Below are 18403 nucleotides of genomic sequence, written 5' to 3'. Positions count from 1 at the left end.
ATAACATGGTTTGCATTGTGCAGGTCAACTTATATGAGGATTTTTTTCAATAAATACTGTACAGTAAATGCATTTTCTTTATAACTTTTTTCTCTAGCTTTATTGTAAAGATACAGTATATAACATATGTAAAATATGTGTTATTCAACTGTTATGTTATTAATAAGACTTCTGGTCAACAGTAGGCTATTAGTAGTTAAGTTTCTGGGGAGGCAAAAGTGATATGTGCATTTTTGACTGCCAGGAGGTTCAGTGCTCTTACCCCTACCTTGTTCAAGGCTCAATCATAATGTTATCAGTAAGCATTCATGTTATTTTGTGATTTTATGTTTATATTCTTACTATTAAACTATATGTTATTTTTTGCTTTGTGGTATTTTAATAAGTATACCTTTATAAAATAATATCTGTAAGCATTAAGTTTGTTTAGATTTTAAGTGTTACATGTTATAGAATGTTTTGATTTTTTTTTAAATTACTGAAATAACGAAATCCTTGCACGTTCCTTCATAATCAAATTTGGGAAACTAATTGTCTTATGACTGTTTAAATACTCCCTCTTGATTCAGTCAAACCTTTTGCAGTCAAATGCTCTACCCCTGAGCTATACCCCCTCAGTCAAACCTTTTGATCAATAAATGGAACTTCTTTTCTTTGTAGTAAAGTATTCATCTGTGTGAGATATTGCATAAATCTTGGAAGACTGCAGTAAAGTAGCAATGTCTCGGGAACCCAGCCCACCTCTCCCTGGAGATATGTCTACTGGTCCTATAGCAGAAAGCTGGTGTTATACACAGGTACGTGCTGTTAAAAATGCCTAACTTTATATCACTTAAAAATTTTATAGTATTTTGAAACTATTGTAAAGCATTTTGTTAGAGTTACTCCAAGTGTTAAAAAAGTAGGTCACAGGGTGCCTGGGTGGCTCAGTGGGTTAAGTCTCTGCCTTCAGCTCAGGTCATGATCTCAGGGTCCTGGGATCGAGCCCTGCATCGGACTCTCTGCTCAGCGGGGAGCCTGCTTCCTCCCTCTCTGTCTGCCTCTCTACCTGCTTGTGATCTCTCTCTATCAAATAAATGAATAAAATCTTTAAAAAAAAAAAAAAAGGGGGCGCCTGGGTGGCTCAGTGGGTTAGGCCGCTGCCTTCGGCTCAGGTCATGATCTCGGGGTCCTGGGATCGAGTCCTGCGTCGGGCTCTCTGCTCGGCAGGGAGCCTGCTTCTCTCTCTCTCTCTGCCTGCCTCTCTATCTACTTATGATCTCTCTCTATCAAATAAATAAATAATCTTTAAAAAAAAAAAAAAAAAAGCAGGTCACGGAATTTTAACGTGACAAGTTAAAAGCAAAAAGTCATCATTGTGGGGCGCCTGGGTGGCAGGGGTTAAGCCTCTGCCTTCAGCTCAGGTCATAATCTCAGGGACCTGGGATTGAGCCCCCGCATCGGGCTCTCTGCTCCGCAGGGAGCCTGCTTCCCCCCTTTCTCTCTGCCTGCCTCTCTGCCTACTTGTGATCTCTCTCTGTCAAATAAATTAAAAAAAAAAAAAAAAAAAAGTCATCATTGTAAAAGTGGTTTTCTGAATCTCTTAGGTTAAAGTAGTAAAATTTTCCTACATGTGGACAATTAATAACTTCAGTTTTTGTCGAGAGGAAATGGGTGAAGTGTTAAAAAGTTCAACATTCTCGTCTAGCCCCAGTGACAAAATGAAATGGTAAGATTTTTGTTTTGAATTTTTGTTTTTGATGTTATCAGCTACATTATGGTTTTGTTACTGTTTCTTAATGGGTTATATTAGATTTATAGTAAGTTACTAATAGTATAGAGAATTATAAAGAATTGGAGATATTTAATAGGAGTGCTATTTGTGATATTTAACAACTAATTTCAGCATTGCCTCTCTCTTTTGAATGTTTTAAGTTTTATATTCCTCCATATGAGCTTGTTGTTTTATTTTAGGTGCCTGAGGGTAAATCCAAAGGGATTAGATGATGAAAGTAAAGACTACTTGTCCTTATATTTGCTTTTAGTCAGCTGCCCAAAAAGTGAAGTTCGAGCAAAATTCAAATTTTCCCTTCTAAACGCCAAAAGGGAAGAAACAAAAGCAATGGGTAAGTGGTTTGGAGTAAAGTCTCTGAGTAACTATGTGTTAACTTATGTACTTTTGCCTAGAAAAGGATATATTTTTTTTCCCCACTGAAATCTGCTTAACCTCAAACATGCCATGCAGCCATTGTTTAATTTTAAATGCTGGTCTGGAGTCATGGTTATTTTAATGAATCTTTGACTTCATAAGACATGTAAAATTTGTTAAAAATAATATTAAAATTCTACTTTTCATGTCCTAAAACAATATTTACTTGTCACTTAGAAAAATAGTTGCTTTTAGGGCATGATGCCTGCTTCAATTCCTGGCAAATATAATTGGTGTTCAGGAAATAGTTCTCCCTTGCTGTTTTTCCAGATAATAAAATCTGAGGAACAGTGTGAAAGGAGATTGAATGTTCTGGTATTCTGTCACTAGAATTTTTTTTGAGCGATGGACTGAACACTGACCAAAAGGAAATCAGTTTTTCTTAGTCTCAGGGCCTATTAAGTTCATTTCAAAGCTTCATGTATATAGCCAGCTGAAACCGTGGCCTAGAGCTTCATAATATAAGAGCATTGTAGGAAATGTACAGTGTGCATAGTAGGAAAGTATATCATGAACTGCCACATTAAATTTTTTTTAATTTTACGTGATTTCTAGAAGTGAATCATAGAATCAAGTAATATCATTACCAAAAAATTAAAAAACCTTCCTCCAGATAAAATTTTAAATAATATCTTTTATTGCCAAAGTAATACATAGTTTTATATATATTTTCCTCATGTCTGACATTTATGGTAGTGGAGTGTCTTGGTTTAGGCTGCTATAACAAAGTACTATAATAAACAACAGACTCACAGATCTGAAGGCTGAAAGTTCAAGATGAGAGTGCCAGCATGGTCAAGTTCTGGTGAAGACCATCTTCTGGGCTGTAGACTGCTGAATGCTCACTGTTTTTATATGGCTGATGGAGCTAGGGAGCTTTGTGCAGTCTCCTTTTTAAGAGCACTAATCACATTCATGATGTCTCTACCCTCAGGAACTCATCTAATTCCATTCACTGACCTCCTGATACCATCCTTCAGGGACATGTGATCACAACATAAGGATTTTGAGGGGATACAAACATTCAGTCCATAATGTGGAGTCTTTCTATTAGATGTATTACTTGTTTTTCACCTCTAGTTAATACTTTGTGTAACAGATTGTAAATACTTTCTACTGAGGATCTTGTTTATTTTATAATACACAATTCTGTAGTATGCTAGGCATTTGAAACATCTACCTCACACATTATTGGTTGTCTTTTACAAATTGTACTAAAATCATCTTTTAGACTTCATGAAAGTTGTTTTTAGGGATGAGGGGAGATCTAGGAGTGATAAAAGACTTTGTTTTGTTTTACCAGTTGATGGATCTTTCTCTAGTTGAGTAAAACTTAAATTAGTGGGATAGATGCCCCAGGAACGTTAAAGGATGCCCTGGTGATACAGAGCGTCCATTTTTAGAGGGAGAAGCAAGAAATGAGGGGTATGTGTATATAATCAGGTTTTGATGAGGAGGAATATGGCTATGCCCATGTATTTTGTTCCTCCTTCATTATTCAAGGGCCTGTTAGAGAGATGTCTTCCAAGAGTTTTGATATGGCTTTTCTTCCACTTAGAGATGCAGAAATCTGAATGTGAGCTGATTGATGATGGCCAGAATTTGAATACTGCTGTGAAACAATCTTGTCCTATGTGATATAACTCTTAAGACATTTCTTTTATGAACACATACATCTATAATTCTTATAATGGATATATTGGCCAAGTTTTATTTTTGTGCATTCATTTAACTGTGTTCTCAATTAGATTATTTTTTTATTTAAACTTCTATTCTATTTTCCACCAGAAAGCCAAAGAGCATATCGATTTGTACAAGGGAAAGACTGGGGTTTTAAAAAATTCATTCGAAGGGATTTTTTGCTTGATGAAGCTAATGGTCTTTTACCAGACGACAAGCTTACATTATTTTGTGAGGTGCGTATATTTTTTATTTCAAGGAACTCCAAAGTTATATCTCATGATAAACAAAAATACAAAGTAGAACAATATTGGGTGTACTTTTTTAAATTTAAGGGTATATTTTTAAAATTAAGTAATTAGTATAATTGATAAGGTTTCGTTTGTGTTTTACCAGTAAGACTAGATTGTTTCAGAAATCAGTGTAGTAAGTAGCTCATCCTGAAAAAACTGTCATGTGTATAGCTATAAATTATATATGGTAGTTATACTACCACATACTAAATACTTCTTCCTCCTAGGAAGACTATGGATGTGTATATCTTTTTATGAAAATGTGTAAGTATGTTCTTCATTCTGAATAATTCTAACATAGATGTTCATTTTTTTGTCATTTTCAGGTCGAACATATTAAACATGATTAGTAATATATCAATTTGAATATCTACTGAAATAGATACATACATACATATTGAAAGTGCCTGAAAAGATTGGGAAGCTTTTTGTTTATTCAGACAGTTGGGTTCATTTAGTTAAATAGATGTTAGCATTATAAGAAATAGTATCCCAAATTTTTTAAATTTGCCCGTGTCTGTTCACAGACTTACAAGGTATATTTATTTGTATAAAATGTCATATTTTAACAGTTACCAGTATAGCCCCTGAAATAATTTACACCTATGATTTGTCTTAATTTGAGGCTGGAATTTGCTTTTGTCATTGTTACCATTACATGATTTTACTCATGCAAATTGTTGAGATTCCTCTTTGGAGTGAATTCAAGGATTATGTTATGTTACCAATACAGTTTATAGAGAATATACATAGTTTTATCAAAATGTTTAAGGTAGTTGATAATTTTCATAGGAAAACTGATTGAAAAGTTATGCTCAAGTAAACTCAGTGTTAAATATACTTCAGACCAATGAGTGTCTTGGAAGTATGGTAACTTACTTTAACTGCTACAAAATTAGCCTTAATCTCATTGTAGGAATTTGTAGAATTTCTTGGCAACATTATAAACTAATTGTACGATTTTATGCTGTGTCAGAAAAATAATTGAAATGTGGCTCTAGAGACTACATAATGCAAATACAGTGCATCTTATTTGCACTTAGGCAAGTTAAATGAACTGTAGGATGAATTTGTTATGAATATAATTATTTGGTTGGTAAAGCACATACCACTAGTGTCTTCAGCAGAGTTTATCATTAAATAATTTGTAAAACAAATACTAAAGCATTTGTTGCCAATAGACATATATTCAGAGTAATATTTTAAATAAATACAGGTTATATTATTTTAAAATTTTAGTATCCTTAATGTAGACTCTTCCAGAATTTTAGCAATTATCTTAAATTCCAACATGTTAAATTTTTTAAGTCATATAATCTTTGAATTTAAAGGACCTTAAAAAGTTATGTAATCCAGTTTCAAAAATTTATTGCGGTTAAAAGTCTTTATATAAATAAACTCTTTTAAGAAAATAATTTCTTTTTACTGTTGTGTTAGAATTCAAATAGTGTTAACAGATATTTTCCTAAGCATATTATATTGGAACCTAGTCAACCAAGAAATTCAGAATGAAGGCTGAAATTAAGATCTTTTTTTCAATATATACTTTTGAAGTATGTTTTTTATCCACCTACTAGTGAACTCCTAAAAATATAACCCACCATGACTTGTAAGTTGGCATTGGTCAGATTCAGTTTTTGATAGTTGTAATATGTACCTTTTTACTGATATAGAAACTTATACTCTGGTCTCTATATCAGTAAAATGCACTGTATTTAGCATCGGTGGGCAAAAAGTAATTTGAACGAGCATTCCTCATGCCGTCCACCATTTCTTCCATACCTCTCATTGATGCCCTTCCTTCTACAGCACCTCCAGCACTGCTTGCAGAAGAGGAGGAAGCATTGCACTGCCCTACCTAAAGAACTGCCTCCTCCCCCTCCCCTGCAAGTGGTGCTGTAGACAGGTAAGGCAGTTTGGTGCTACCCTTTTTCTGCAAGACCTAACTTCATCTTGCAACTTCCATATCATGAATCAAGTAGCCAGAGGTAGATATTTCTAGCAGTGTAAAGATCTCTGCCCCTTCTCTCCCTCCCAAAATTATGCAGAAGACAGGACTTGAGGAATACGTTTGAAAAATAGAAAACTGTTTAGATTAGTCCATCTTTTTAAATCCAGTAGATTTTTTTTTTTTAAGATTTTATTTTATTTATTTGACAGAGAGAGAAATCAGAAGTAGGCAGAGAGGCAGGTGGGGGCGGGGGGGAAGCAGGCTCCCTGCTGAGCAGAGAGCCTGATAGGGGGCTTGATCCCAGGACCCCAAGATCATGACCTGAGCGGAAGGCAGAGGCTTAACCCCCTGAGCCACCCAGGCACCCAGGCCAATAGATTTTAAACCTCATAGTCTATAGACCCATAGTATCCCATGATTGCAGAAGATTATGTATATATGGTAGAATATATGTATGTATTGAGTTTTTCTTGAAGTTATTAATTCATTTAGAAGGATACACTGTTTTTTCCATCCTATCTTTTTTTGCTAAGTTATCACTTCTGTTTAAAATACTTGTGATAATAGATGGAAGTTGGGTTTTATTCTTTAAAAAGCCCTTTTATGGGGGCGCCTGGGTGGCTCAGTGGGTTAAAGCCTCTGCCTTCGGCTCAGGTCATGATCCCAGGGTCCTGGGATTGAGACCCACATCGGGCTCTCCGCTCGGCGGAAAGCCTGTTTCTCTTCCTCTCTCTCTCTCTCTGCCTGCCTCTCTGCCTACCTGTGATTTCTGTCTGTCAAATAAATAAATAAAATCTTTTAAAAAAATTTAAAAAAAAAGCCCTTTATGACAAAATGACAGCCTTGTTTCTGTCAACCAAATTTTTAAGAAGGATACCTATCTAGGACAGTCAAAGTCTAAGATCCACTATTTTAGAAAATGTGAAATTGGACTATCGAAAGTTTCTCACTGTGGAACCACTGTGAGGGATGGTTAGATAGTTGATTAAGAGTGGCAAAATTTGTACTATGAGGAACCATTGTAAATTCCTAGTTTTTAAAACTAGTTTGGAGAATTGAGATTTTTTAAAACTGGAAACATAAGTCTTTCAGTTTACACTATGGGAGACCCAGATTTCTAGGGTAGTCACAGTTGATTAGAATTTGTACATGTTCATCTTTAGTCTAAATCATAATTCTCACAATTGAGCTAAAACCAAATTTGAAGAAGAGTTTTCAGATGTGTTTCATGTTTTGCTTTGCAGCATTTGTCAGTTTTGAATATTATAACTTTACCTTTTTATTTTGAAAGAACAACAATTTAATCATAGGAAAGAATCTCAGACTTTTTTCTGAATTTTTTACTCTAGGTTCCATTCAGTAAGAATGTTCATTACCTGTGTTTGAATATGTGCTAGAGAAAACTAAATTTTACCGATTTCTTAATTATAGGTATCAAGAAAATAATCAGATTTTGTTCTGTTAATTCTGTTAATAGGTTGTTAATTTTTGCTGCATAATAGTCCCTTGAATATACCTTGAAGTATGAAATCTTAACTCTTAGTTAAAATTTGTGGTTGCCATGATGATACTGTGTAGATGAATGGTAATAATACAACTTCTGAATTATGATTACATATACAAAATAAAACTAAAACATTATCAATATCTGTGCCTCGTAAAAATGGTCTTATTTTTTCATTTTATTTTTTCTGTCACCTGATTTTGGTCAAATTTTTATATTTAATATATTATTTTGAGTTAGGATGATAGACAATAAATAAAATTTTAAAAATACTTTCCTAAATTATGTTGTCACATTTTTATGACTTGACTGCATACTTTATGCAAGTAATTGAACTAATCCACTTCTACTATCTAGAAATTTTTAAGAGCAGTGCTTGATAGGAAGAAATAAATATTGTTTATGTGATAAAAAAGTGATCTCCAACTAAACTCTGAGTATCAACACCAGCATTTTTTAATTATCATTAAATTATAGTGCGTGGCAAAACAGGGTAATTAGGTAGGGATTAGTGAAGTTCTTTTTTTCTTTTTTGTAGTCATTTTAGAAACAATTTAGAAATTTAAACAACAGAATAAATAACCTTTATTGTTGGATTTCATGTATTTATGTATGTATGTACATACACAATGTCTTGGCTCCTGTAAGTAGAAAATCATCTCACAGTGTTTTTGCAATAAATCCTTTTTGAACCATAGATGCATTAAAGTAGCACTACTGATTTTAAAAGATATCCAAAGAAGTATTTGTGTAATACAAAGAATGGTCTAAAAAAAAAAGTATCTTGAGAATTATAGTCTCTAGTCTTCCTTTGATACTGATTGCTGGTGTGATTGACACATTAGTTACCTTCTTTGATCTTCCTTTGAAGTCTTTCTATAAAACAAGGTGATTAGATAAGATGATTTCTATGATATACAGGATTCCAAATAGTTAATAATACAAGTTGTAAAAACAAAATGACTAATAAAAATATCCTCAGAAAAATAAAATTTTTCTCTAGAAGTATCCATTTATTCCCATGTGACACGTGTTTATATACATCAGAATGAAGGAGGACTTCCTGAGATTTAATATTCTTCAAATATTTTATACTGGGCCATTATTACATGTTCTGTGTTAGCTAACAAATGACCACAAAACTTAGAAGCTTAAAACAGTAGATAACTAACACGTAGCACTAATGCACTAATGGTTCATTTACTCTGAAATATTTGCTTTACTAATTGACTGGTATTTTCTTCCACTTATTAAAATAATACGAAATTTCTAATATTAGTAACATACTTTTTCTAAAAAGTCATGTGCAAGAATCAATGGTCTTTTAAGATTTTTCGGTATATAGTCATCTTTAATGAGAGAAAATTTAATCCAATTATATTGAAATCTTTATAAAAGCAATGTTTTAATCATACTAACTTTCATTTATTATTTCATAGATAAACAGGTCTACAGATTGAACTAAATTGTATTTGTATTATTCTTATTGTTGATTATATTAAAAGATTTCCATGAATTTTAATGAGCGCAATTGCTTTTGTGAGAATTCTTGTACTTTACAATTTAAATCAATATTACTAGATATTTAAATCAATTTTACTAGAGTCAAAACATGTAGGAATTACAATACTTCAGAAATTGCATGTCATACACTGTAGTTGTATAACCTTTTTTAATACTCTAAAAAGTCCTTTTGAGTGTGATGCCATGTTTATTACATGTGTAATAAACTTTAAATGTTGATAGGTCTTTGGTGTCAGTGAGAAAATAAAAATTAAAGAAATTTCTTCCTTCATCTCTCAGAAATGTCTCCTGCTTGTTCAGTTCGCCCTCATTTTATGACTTTTATTTCCCTGAGAAATAGTTTTCGTGATTAATTTAATGACCAAGCATTCCAACCAATCAATAAGTCATCTATTTACATAAAATGTCACTTGAAAATGATCTAGTGTTTCTGATCTTTTTCTAGTCTCTCCTTTAAATTGTATCCTTAAATTTAGTTCCCAGTATTAACATTTATGATCAGGAGTACTTTGAATTATCCAGATGATTTTAATGATAAGAAATCTAAGTATAGACTTAATCACTGATACTAATTTATAAAAGTGTTTTTCTTGCTGTACCTTTTTTATTAGGTGAGTGTGGTCCAAGATTCAGTAAATATATCAGGACATACTAATACAAATACTTTGAAGGTGCCTGAATGTCGACTAGCAGAAGATTTAGGTAATCTCTGGGAAAACACAAGATTTACAGATTGCAGTTTTTTTGTGAGAGGACAAGAATTTAAAGCTCATAAATCTGTACTTGCAGGTACTTTCAACTTTTGGGCAATATTGTACATTTTTTCCATAAATCTGTGCGTTAAATAATGATGCTTAATCTTGTTACAGCTCGATCCCCAGTTTTTAATGCAATGTTTGAACATGAAATGGAAGAAAGCAAAAAGGTAAACATGGTTTAAAGGCTAATATTTAATTTGTACTAATGTAGAATAGTGAAATGTATGTTTTGAAAGTAACGGTTCATGTTCTCATTGTTACATTATGATTTTAGAAATAGAGGGATAGGGAAAAATAGGGAAAAAAATTGTTCTGTAGTAGAACAATAGATGTAGCTTAATGTGGATGAATATTCCAAATAATAGCTATTTTGATGTCCATCTAGTGGCAAAATAAGTGGGTAGTTCTTATCCAAAGGAGTGGTTCTGGTCTATAGCTATTTGAGTGTTCTCTGGTTAAGATGTTTATTCTTCTTTTCTAAACTATCCATTGATTTTGGAATTCTGCATTCTTTTTACCACTAAAATAAGATATTTATTAGATTTTTTTAAAAAAACAACATAAATTACATCAGTGTTACTGTATATTTACTCTAACCAGTATCTCTTTGGTTTTCTCAAATGTTGTCCTTCACTGTTGTCTTAAAATGTAGTCAGATTAAAGATCAGAAATTGATTCTTTGTTAGTTACATTACATAGCAGCCTTCATGCTCTAACTAGATAACTCCAGAGTTTATTTATATGGCTCTCCTTCATTCTTTCTGTAGAGCTAAAGGCTGCAGCAAATAGCTGCTTTCTTTCTTGGATTGTTGTTCTGCCAGATACTATGATTAGCTTTCTAATGACTTCCACACAAGGAAACATGAATAATGTCAAATATTATTGTCAGCAAAGGGTCAGAAAAGTCTGGTATGGTTTAGTGTTAGATGTTTAGCTTCATTGATCCTTTGAGAGAAACCAGATACAAAGATGTAGGAATAAAAAAGGGATTACTGCTCAAAAAAAGGGGGGGGGATTACTGCTCATTGGACTTGAGTATGTTTTGAGCAAAGAGGTGATATGCCCATAGATAGTATGACATGTCATTTTTGCAAAAGGGAGAGTTCCAAGGTAGTGGCTGTGGAATTACATGAAATACCTGACCCTGCTTTTGCTTAGTGCTAGGAATAGCACCATTGGTTTGGGGGTCATAGGCATTGTGCTATGACCTTGGAATTCAACAAAGAAAAAATTAATAGCTGTCTTCTTCTAAGAGAGAGGTTAAAAACTGAACGCACATATTTTGTTTGGCCTAAAGGCTTTTGTTTGTTTTTGTTTTACTCTTTTTTAATTGAGAAATTGAGGTTTTATGTACCTACATGGTAGTACTTGTCTGGGTATACTTCTGTTAGACCTGCTTGCTTCACTTTGCCTGCTTAGCTTACTGAAGATTTACTTATCTCCATTTTAAAGTAGAGTTTAAAATAGAGCACTTGGGTGCAGATTTCGTTAAATTATTATCAAAGTTTTGCTTTGGTTCATTTGTGCATGTGTATGTTCTTTGAGTATAACTTTTTTATGTTGTTTTCAATATCAGAATCGAGTGGAAATAAATGATGTAGACCCTGAGGTTTTTAAAGAAATGATGAGATTCATTTACACAGGGAAAGCACCAAACCTTGACAAAATGGCTGACAACTTGTTGGCAGCTGCAGACAAAGTAAGTAATTATGTCTTAAAAAGCTGAAAAATCTCCTCAAGCTTGTTGTATCGAAAAAGCTATCATCAAAGAAAAACTCCAAATAACTTAAAATATTGAAGAATTAATTTATACTATTTATAGATGGCTCTTGAGCATATTATGAAATAGCAGAGTGAAGATAATATGGAAATTAGATTTTTTAAAAATCAATAAGGCATAAAAATATCTTGAACTAGTTAGAATATATAAATAAAATAATAAGATAAAAAAGAAGAAAATATTGGATTTTTTTTCTAACTTAATTCCCTTTATTCAGACATTTATTTTTTAACACAATAGCACAGAAAGAGAAAAAAAATGTTAATGTTATAATGTTCTTTTATAATGGTGATTTTTATTTTTTTTTAAAGAAAATTTATGTATTTTTAGAGAGAATGTGCCCATGAGTGGGGTGGGGAAGGGACAGAGAGGGGGTGAGAAGCATACTCTCCACTGAGCAGGAGCCCAACATGAGACTTGACCCAGGACCCCGAGATCATGACCCGAGCCGAAGTCAGATGCCCAAACAATTGAGCCACCCAGGTGCCCCTATAATGGTGATTTCTTAAAGTTTGAGAATCAATGCAAAAATGCCAGAAAATCTCAAATCCAGTAATTCTCAATCCTGAAGGACATTGGGAGGTTTTTCTGAAAAGTATTAATGTTCATGCTACTTATATCTATGTATATATAGTATGTAAGTTTATGGATACGCCTATGTGTGTGAATATGTGCATGTATATATACATACATATATACACATATACAGACAGCATTCTTTCTTTTTAAGATTTTATTTATTTATCTGACAGAGAACACAAACTGGGGGAATAGCAGAGAGAGAGGGGGAAGCAGGCTCCTCGCTGAACAGGGAGCCCAACTTGGGGCTCGATCCCTGGACCCTGGGATCGTGATCCAAGCTGAAGGCAGACATTTAACCAACTGAGCCACCCAGGCACCCCAGTATTGTACTTGTTTTATAAAATATTGCCAGAGGGGCCATTACTAGGCCAAGTATGTATAAAATCTGTTATTTCTTTTATTCCCCCAAGTTGTTATTTAAATTCCTGTTAGCATACAGTGTAATATTAGTTTCAGGTGTACAGTATGATGATTCAGCAATTCCATATATCACCTGGTGCTCGACGCAAGTGCCCTCCTTTATTCCCATCACCTATTTAACCCATCCCCCCCATCCACTTCCCTTCTGGTAGCCAGTTTATTCTCTGTAGTTAAGACTCTTGATTTGCCTCGGTTGTTTTTTTTTTCTCTCTTTGCTCATTTGTTTTGTTTCTTAAATTCCACATATAAGTGAAATCATACGGTATTTGTTTTTTTCACTTAGCATAGTACTCTCTGGCCCCATTCATGTCACTGCAAATGGCAGGATTTCTTTTTTTTTTTTTTTTTTTTTTTTGACTGAGTAATACTCCATTCTGTATATATCACAACTTCATTACCCATTCATCTGTCAGTGGACACTTGGGCTATTTTCTTAAATAGACTATTCTCAATAATGCTGCCATAAACATCAGGGTGCATGTGTTCCTTTGAGTCAGTATTTTTGTATTTTCTATTTTTAACTTTTTGAGGAATTTCCATACTGTTTTCCAAAGTGGCTCTACCAGTTTGTATTCCCACCAACAGTGCAAGAGAGTTCCTATTTCTCCACATCCTCACCAACACCTCTTGTTTCTTATGTTGTTGATTTTAGCCATTCTGACAAATGTGAGGTGATACCTCATTTCAGTTTTGATTTAAATTTCCCTGATGATGAGTGATGTTGAGCATCTTTTAATTGGTCTCTTGGCCATCTGGATGTCTTTAGAAAAATGTTTGTGTTTTCTGCCCATTTTTAAATTTATAAGTTCTTAAATTTATAAGCTCTTCATACATTTTGGATATTAACCTCTTACTAGATACATCATTTGCAGATATCTTCTCCCATTCTGTAGGTTGCCTTTTAGTTTTGTGGGTTGTTTCATTTGTTTTCAGAAGCTTTTTATTTTGATGAAGACCCAGTACTTTACTTTTGCTTTTGTTACCCTTGTGTTAGGAGACATATGCAGAAGGAAGTTGCTACAGCTAATGTCAAAGAGGTTACTGCCTGTGTTCTCTTCTAGGATTTTTGTGGTGTGAGGTCTCACATTTAGGTCTTTCATTTTGAATTTATTTTTCTGTATGGTATAAGCTAGTGGTCCAGTTTCATTCTTTTGCATGTTGCTGTCCAGTTTTCCCAACACAGTTTGTTGAAGAGGCAGTCTTTTTCCCATTGGATGTTCTTTCCTGCTTTGTTGAACATCAATTGACCTATGATTGTGGATACATTTTTGGGTTTTCTATTCTGTTCCATTGATCTTTGTGTCTGCTTTTGTGCCAGTACCATACTGCTTTGATTATTACAGCTTTGTAACACAACTTGAAGTCCAGAATTGCGATACCTCCAGCTTTGCTTTTCTGTTTCAAGGTTGCTTTGGCTATTCAGGGTCTCTTTTATTTCTATATTAGTTTTATGATTGATTGTTCTAGCTCTCCAGAGAATGCTATTGATATTTTGATAGGGATTTGCAATAAATGTGTAGATTGCTTTGGGTAATAAAACATTTTAACAATATTTTTTCTTCCAGTCCATGAGCATAGAATATATTTCCATTTCTTTGTGCCATCTTAAGTTTTTTCATTAGTGCTTTATATTCTTCAGAGTACAGGTCTTTCACCTCTTTGGTTAGGTTTATTCCAAAGTATCTTATCATTTTTGGTGCAGTTGTAAATGACATTGATTCCTTAATTTCTCCTTCTGCCGCTTCATTATTGCTATATAGAAATACCACAGATTGTTGTACGATGATTTTGTATCCTGAGACTTTACTGAATTCATGCATCAGTTCTAGCAGTTTCTTGGTGGAGTCCTGTCTTCTGCAAATAGGGAAAATTTTACTACTTCCTTGCTAATTTGGATGCCTTTTGTTTTTCGTTGTTGTCGTCTCCTTGCCATGGCTGAAACTTCCAGTACTATGTTAGTGAGAGTAGACATCCTTGTCTTCTTGTTCCTTAACATAGGGAAAGTCTCGGTTTTTCCCCCAGTGAGGATGATATTAGCTGTGGGGTTTTCATATATTCTCATTGTATGTTGAGATGTGTTCCCTTTAAACCTAATTTGTTAAGGTTTTTTATCATGAATGGATTTTGTACTTTGTCAGATATCTTTTCTGCACCTATTGAAATGATCATTTGGTTCTTATCCTTTCTTTTTATTAATGTGATCTGTTATGTTGATAGATTTATGAATACTGAACCAAACTTGCGGCTCAGGAATAAATTCCACTTGATTGTGGTAAATGATTTTTTTTAATGTATTGTTGGATTCAGTTTGCTAGGATTTTCATATCTGTGTTCATCAAGGATATTGACCTGTAGTACTCCTTTTTAGCAGTGTCTTCATCTAGTTTTTGTATCGGTAATATTGGCCTCATAGAATGAAAGTGGAAGTTTTCCTTCCTTTTCTGTTTTTTAGGATAGTTTAAGAAGAATAGGTATTAACTCTTCTTTGAATGGTTGGTAGAATTTGCCTGTGAAGCCATCTATCTGATCCTGGACTTTTGTTGTTAGGAGTTTTTTGATTACTGATTCAGTTTCTTTGCTGGTTATCAGTCTCTTCAAGTTTTCTATTTATTCCTGTTTCAGTTTTGGCGATTTATATGTTTCTGGGAGTTTATCCATTTTTTCTAGGTTGTCCAATTTGTTGGGTATATAGTTTTTCATAATACTCTCTTATAATCGTTTGTATTTCTGTGGTGTTGGTTGTTATTTCTTCTCTCTTTGTGATTTTATTTATTTGGGTCCTTTCTCTTTTCTTTTTTGATAAATCTAGCTGGAGGTTTATCAATCCTTTTAATTTTCCCCAACTACTGGTTTCATTGATCTGTTCGGTTGGGTTTTTTGTTTTTTTGTGTGTGTGTTTGGTTTCGTTTTTAGTTTCTGTATCATTTATTTCTGCTTTAACCTTTATTATTTCCTTCCTTCTGCTGGCTTTAGCCTTTGTTATTTAGCTCCTTCGGGTGAAAAGTTAAAGCTTGAGGTTTTTCTTGCTTCTTAAGGTATTCCTGTTCCATCTTAGGACTGCTTTTGCTGCATCCCAAAGGTTTTAAACCATAGTGTTTTCACTTTTATTTGTTTCCATGTATTTTTTTTTAATTTCATTTTTGATTTCTTGCTTGACCCATTATTGTTTAATAGCGTGTTATTTAACATCCTGTATTTGTGGTTTTCCAGATTTTTTTCTTGTGGTTGACTTGTAGTTTCATAGCATTGTAGTCAAAAAAGGTGCATTGGATGATTTTAGTTTTCTTGTATTTGTTAATGACTCTTTGTGGGCTAATTTGTGATTATTCAATTGTTATATCTTGTTGGGTTATCCCCTTTATTATGGTACAGTGTCCTTCTTCATCTCTTGTTACAGTCTTTGTTTTAAAGTCTAATTTGTTTGATATAAGTATCACTACTCTGTCTTTCTTTTGACATTCATTTGCATGTTAATTTTCTCCATCCCCTCATTTTCAATCTGCAGGTATCTTTAGATCTCAAATGAATCTCTTATAGGCAGCATATATGGGTCTTGTTTTTTTTAATCCATTCTGACACTCTATGTCTTTTGATTATTTAGTCCATTTACATTCAAAGCAGTTATTCATAACTATGTATTTATTGCCATTTTATTACTTATTCTGCCATTGTTTGGAGATTTTTTTCTGATCCTTCCTTATTTTTGTTACTTTTGGACTCTCCTTTGCAATCAAAGTACCCTTTAATATTTCTTGCAAGGGCTGGTCTAGTGATTAAGAACTCCTTTAGTTTTGTTTTTCTAGAAGCTCTTACTCTCTCTTTCTATTCTGAATGAAAGTCTTGCTGGATAGACTGTTTGTGGCTACGGATTTTTCCCACTCATCACTTTGAATATATCATGCCACCCCCATCGGGCTTGCCAAGTTTCTGTTGAGGAATCCCTGGCTAGCCTTAGGTCATCCCTTTTTAAGGACTTCATTTGATTTTCTGCTTTTAAGAGTTTCATTTGATTTTCTGCTTTTAAGAGTTTTTCTTTATCACTGTATTTTGCAAACATAGTTATAATATGCCTTGGTATGGGCTTGCTTTAGTTGATTTTGATGGGAATTCTCTATGCTTCCTGGATCTGCAGGTCTGTTTCCTTTCCCAGATTAAGGAAATTTTTAGCTATTTTTTCCTCAAGTAAATTTGCTGCCCCCTTTGCTCCTTATTCTTCTGGACTCTTAAAATAGGAGACTTACACATTTGATGGAGACACTCGAGTTCCTAAGTCTTCTCATGTTGTGTAATTCTTTCTCTTTCATCCAGTTTCATTATTTTCCATTATTTCTAGTTCACTAATCTGTTCCTCTGCTTCTTTCAGCCATCTGTTCATTGCATCAAGCTTGTTTCTGATCCTGTTTATTGTATTCTTCATCTCTGATTGATTCTTTTTAAATTCCTTTATCTCTGTGCTAGGGGTCTCACTGATCTTCCAGTCTTTTCTCAAGTCCAGTGAGTATCCTTATGATCATTCCTTTAAATTCTCCATCAGGCATGTTACTTATATCTGTTTCACTTTGATCTCTGGCCATGACCTTATCTTGTTTCTTCACTTTGGGTAATTTTCTCTGTTTTCTCATTTTATCTCCTGCTTCTCTGTGTTAGAAAAGCCAGTTATGTCTCCTGTTCCTGAAAGTAATGGCCTAATGAAGAAGTTATGTAGTGCCCAGGGCCTGGCACTTCCAGGGCACGTCTCGAGTGTGTTCTGCATGTGGTCCACTGTTGTATTCTGATTACTCTGTCCTTTAAGCCAGTTGTCCACAAGACTCTCCTTCTTTACTGGAGGCCATGTTTCATTCCTAATGTAGATGTGGCAAATTTTAACTAGCTGTGCTCTGGGCTGTTTGTGAAATGTGACCTGACACTGCTTCATCTGGAACTGAGGCCCTGCAGAACTATGGGCAGGGTTTGTGCTGATTTTCTGGGGGAAGAGCCTGCTGTGCTGGGACTGACAGAAGCTTGACTGAGAAGGGTGGTCCTGCTGGAGTGCAAGGGAGGGGGGCTTGGTGTTAGCAAGTAAGGCAGCCAATGTGGATGCAGTGCTGGGTCTGTATTTATGCTGAGAGGTGGGGGAGTTAACTGGCACTGACTAGCTCCTTTGTTCTAGGAGAAATGGCACTGTGAATGCTGCCTCTCAGGGATGTCCTCAGAGAAGAGCAAATAATATGACCCTGATGTGTCCCAGACATTCTTCAGATAGCTGTTTCCACACAACCTACCCCTGGGTTTTTTGTCTGCCTTCTGTCCAGGAGCAGGGCATTACCCTCCAAACTCTATCCAGCCAAGCCCACAGAACTCTGGCCCACTTCTGCAAGAAGTCATGAAATTCAGGTCCTCTCATTTTATAGCCCATCATTTTTGGAGAAACATTCCCTTTTGAACTCCTCTGTGTGTTCCTCTCTCCTTCATCCTTCTCCATGACTGCAACTCCCTCCCCTCTACAGCACCCACAATCCATTCTCTGCTAAACCAGGTCTCCACACTTCCTGCCTTTATCAGTGTGGCCTCTTCTCTCCCTTTAGATGTGGAGTTTGTTCTTTCAGTCTTCTAGTCTATTCCTGGGGTATTTAGGATAATCTGATAGTTACCTAGTTGTATTTGTGGGACAAGAAGAGCCTAGAGTCCTCCTACTCTGTTGCCATATTTCTCTCAAGCTGGAATCTATTAATTTCTTAAAACTA

General features: G+C 34.4%; 1 protein-coding gene across 2 annotated transcripts in view; it reads left to right on the top strand.

Moving 5' to 3' along the window:
- Positions 1-18403, top strand: part of SPOPL (speckle type BTB/POZ protein like) — a 65615-nt gene that overhangs the window by 37297 nt on the left and 9915 nt on the right. Inside the window, exons 2-8 of one of the 2 annotated variants that reach the window (XM_046019466.1) lie at positions 661-797; positions 1587-1708; positions 1954-2105; positions 3977-4104; positions 9752-9842; positions 10010-10065; positions 11475-11597. In XM_046019466.1, coding sequence (XP_045875422.1) covers positions 720-797; positions 1587-1708; positions 1954-2105; positions 3977-4104; positions 9752-9842; positions 10010-10065; positions 11475-11597 — 750 coding nt within the window. In that variant the 5' untranslated portion in view covers positions 661-719. Of the gene's footprint in view, positions 1-660; positions 798-1586; positions 1709-1953; positions 2106-3976; positions 4105-9751; positions 9930-10009; positions 10066-11474; positions 11598-18403 lie in introns of both variants that reach the window. The other variant, XM_046019465.1, reaches the window with a different exon arrangement.

This window comes from Meles meles, chromosome 9 (genome assembly GCF_922984935.1).
Source record: "Meles meles chromosome 9, mMelMel3.1 paternal haplotype, whole genome shotgun sequence".
NCBI lineage: Eukaryota > Metazoa > Chordata > Mammalia > Carnivora > Mustelidae > Meles > Meles meles.
This window is presented reverse-complemented; position numbering and strand designations above follow the sequence as displayed.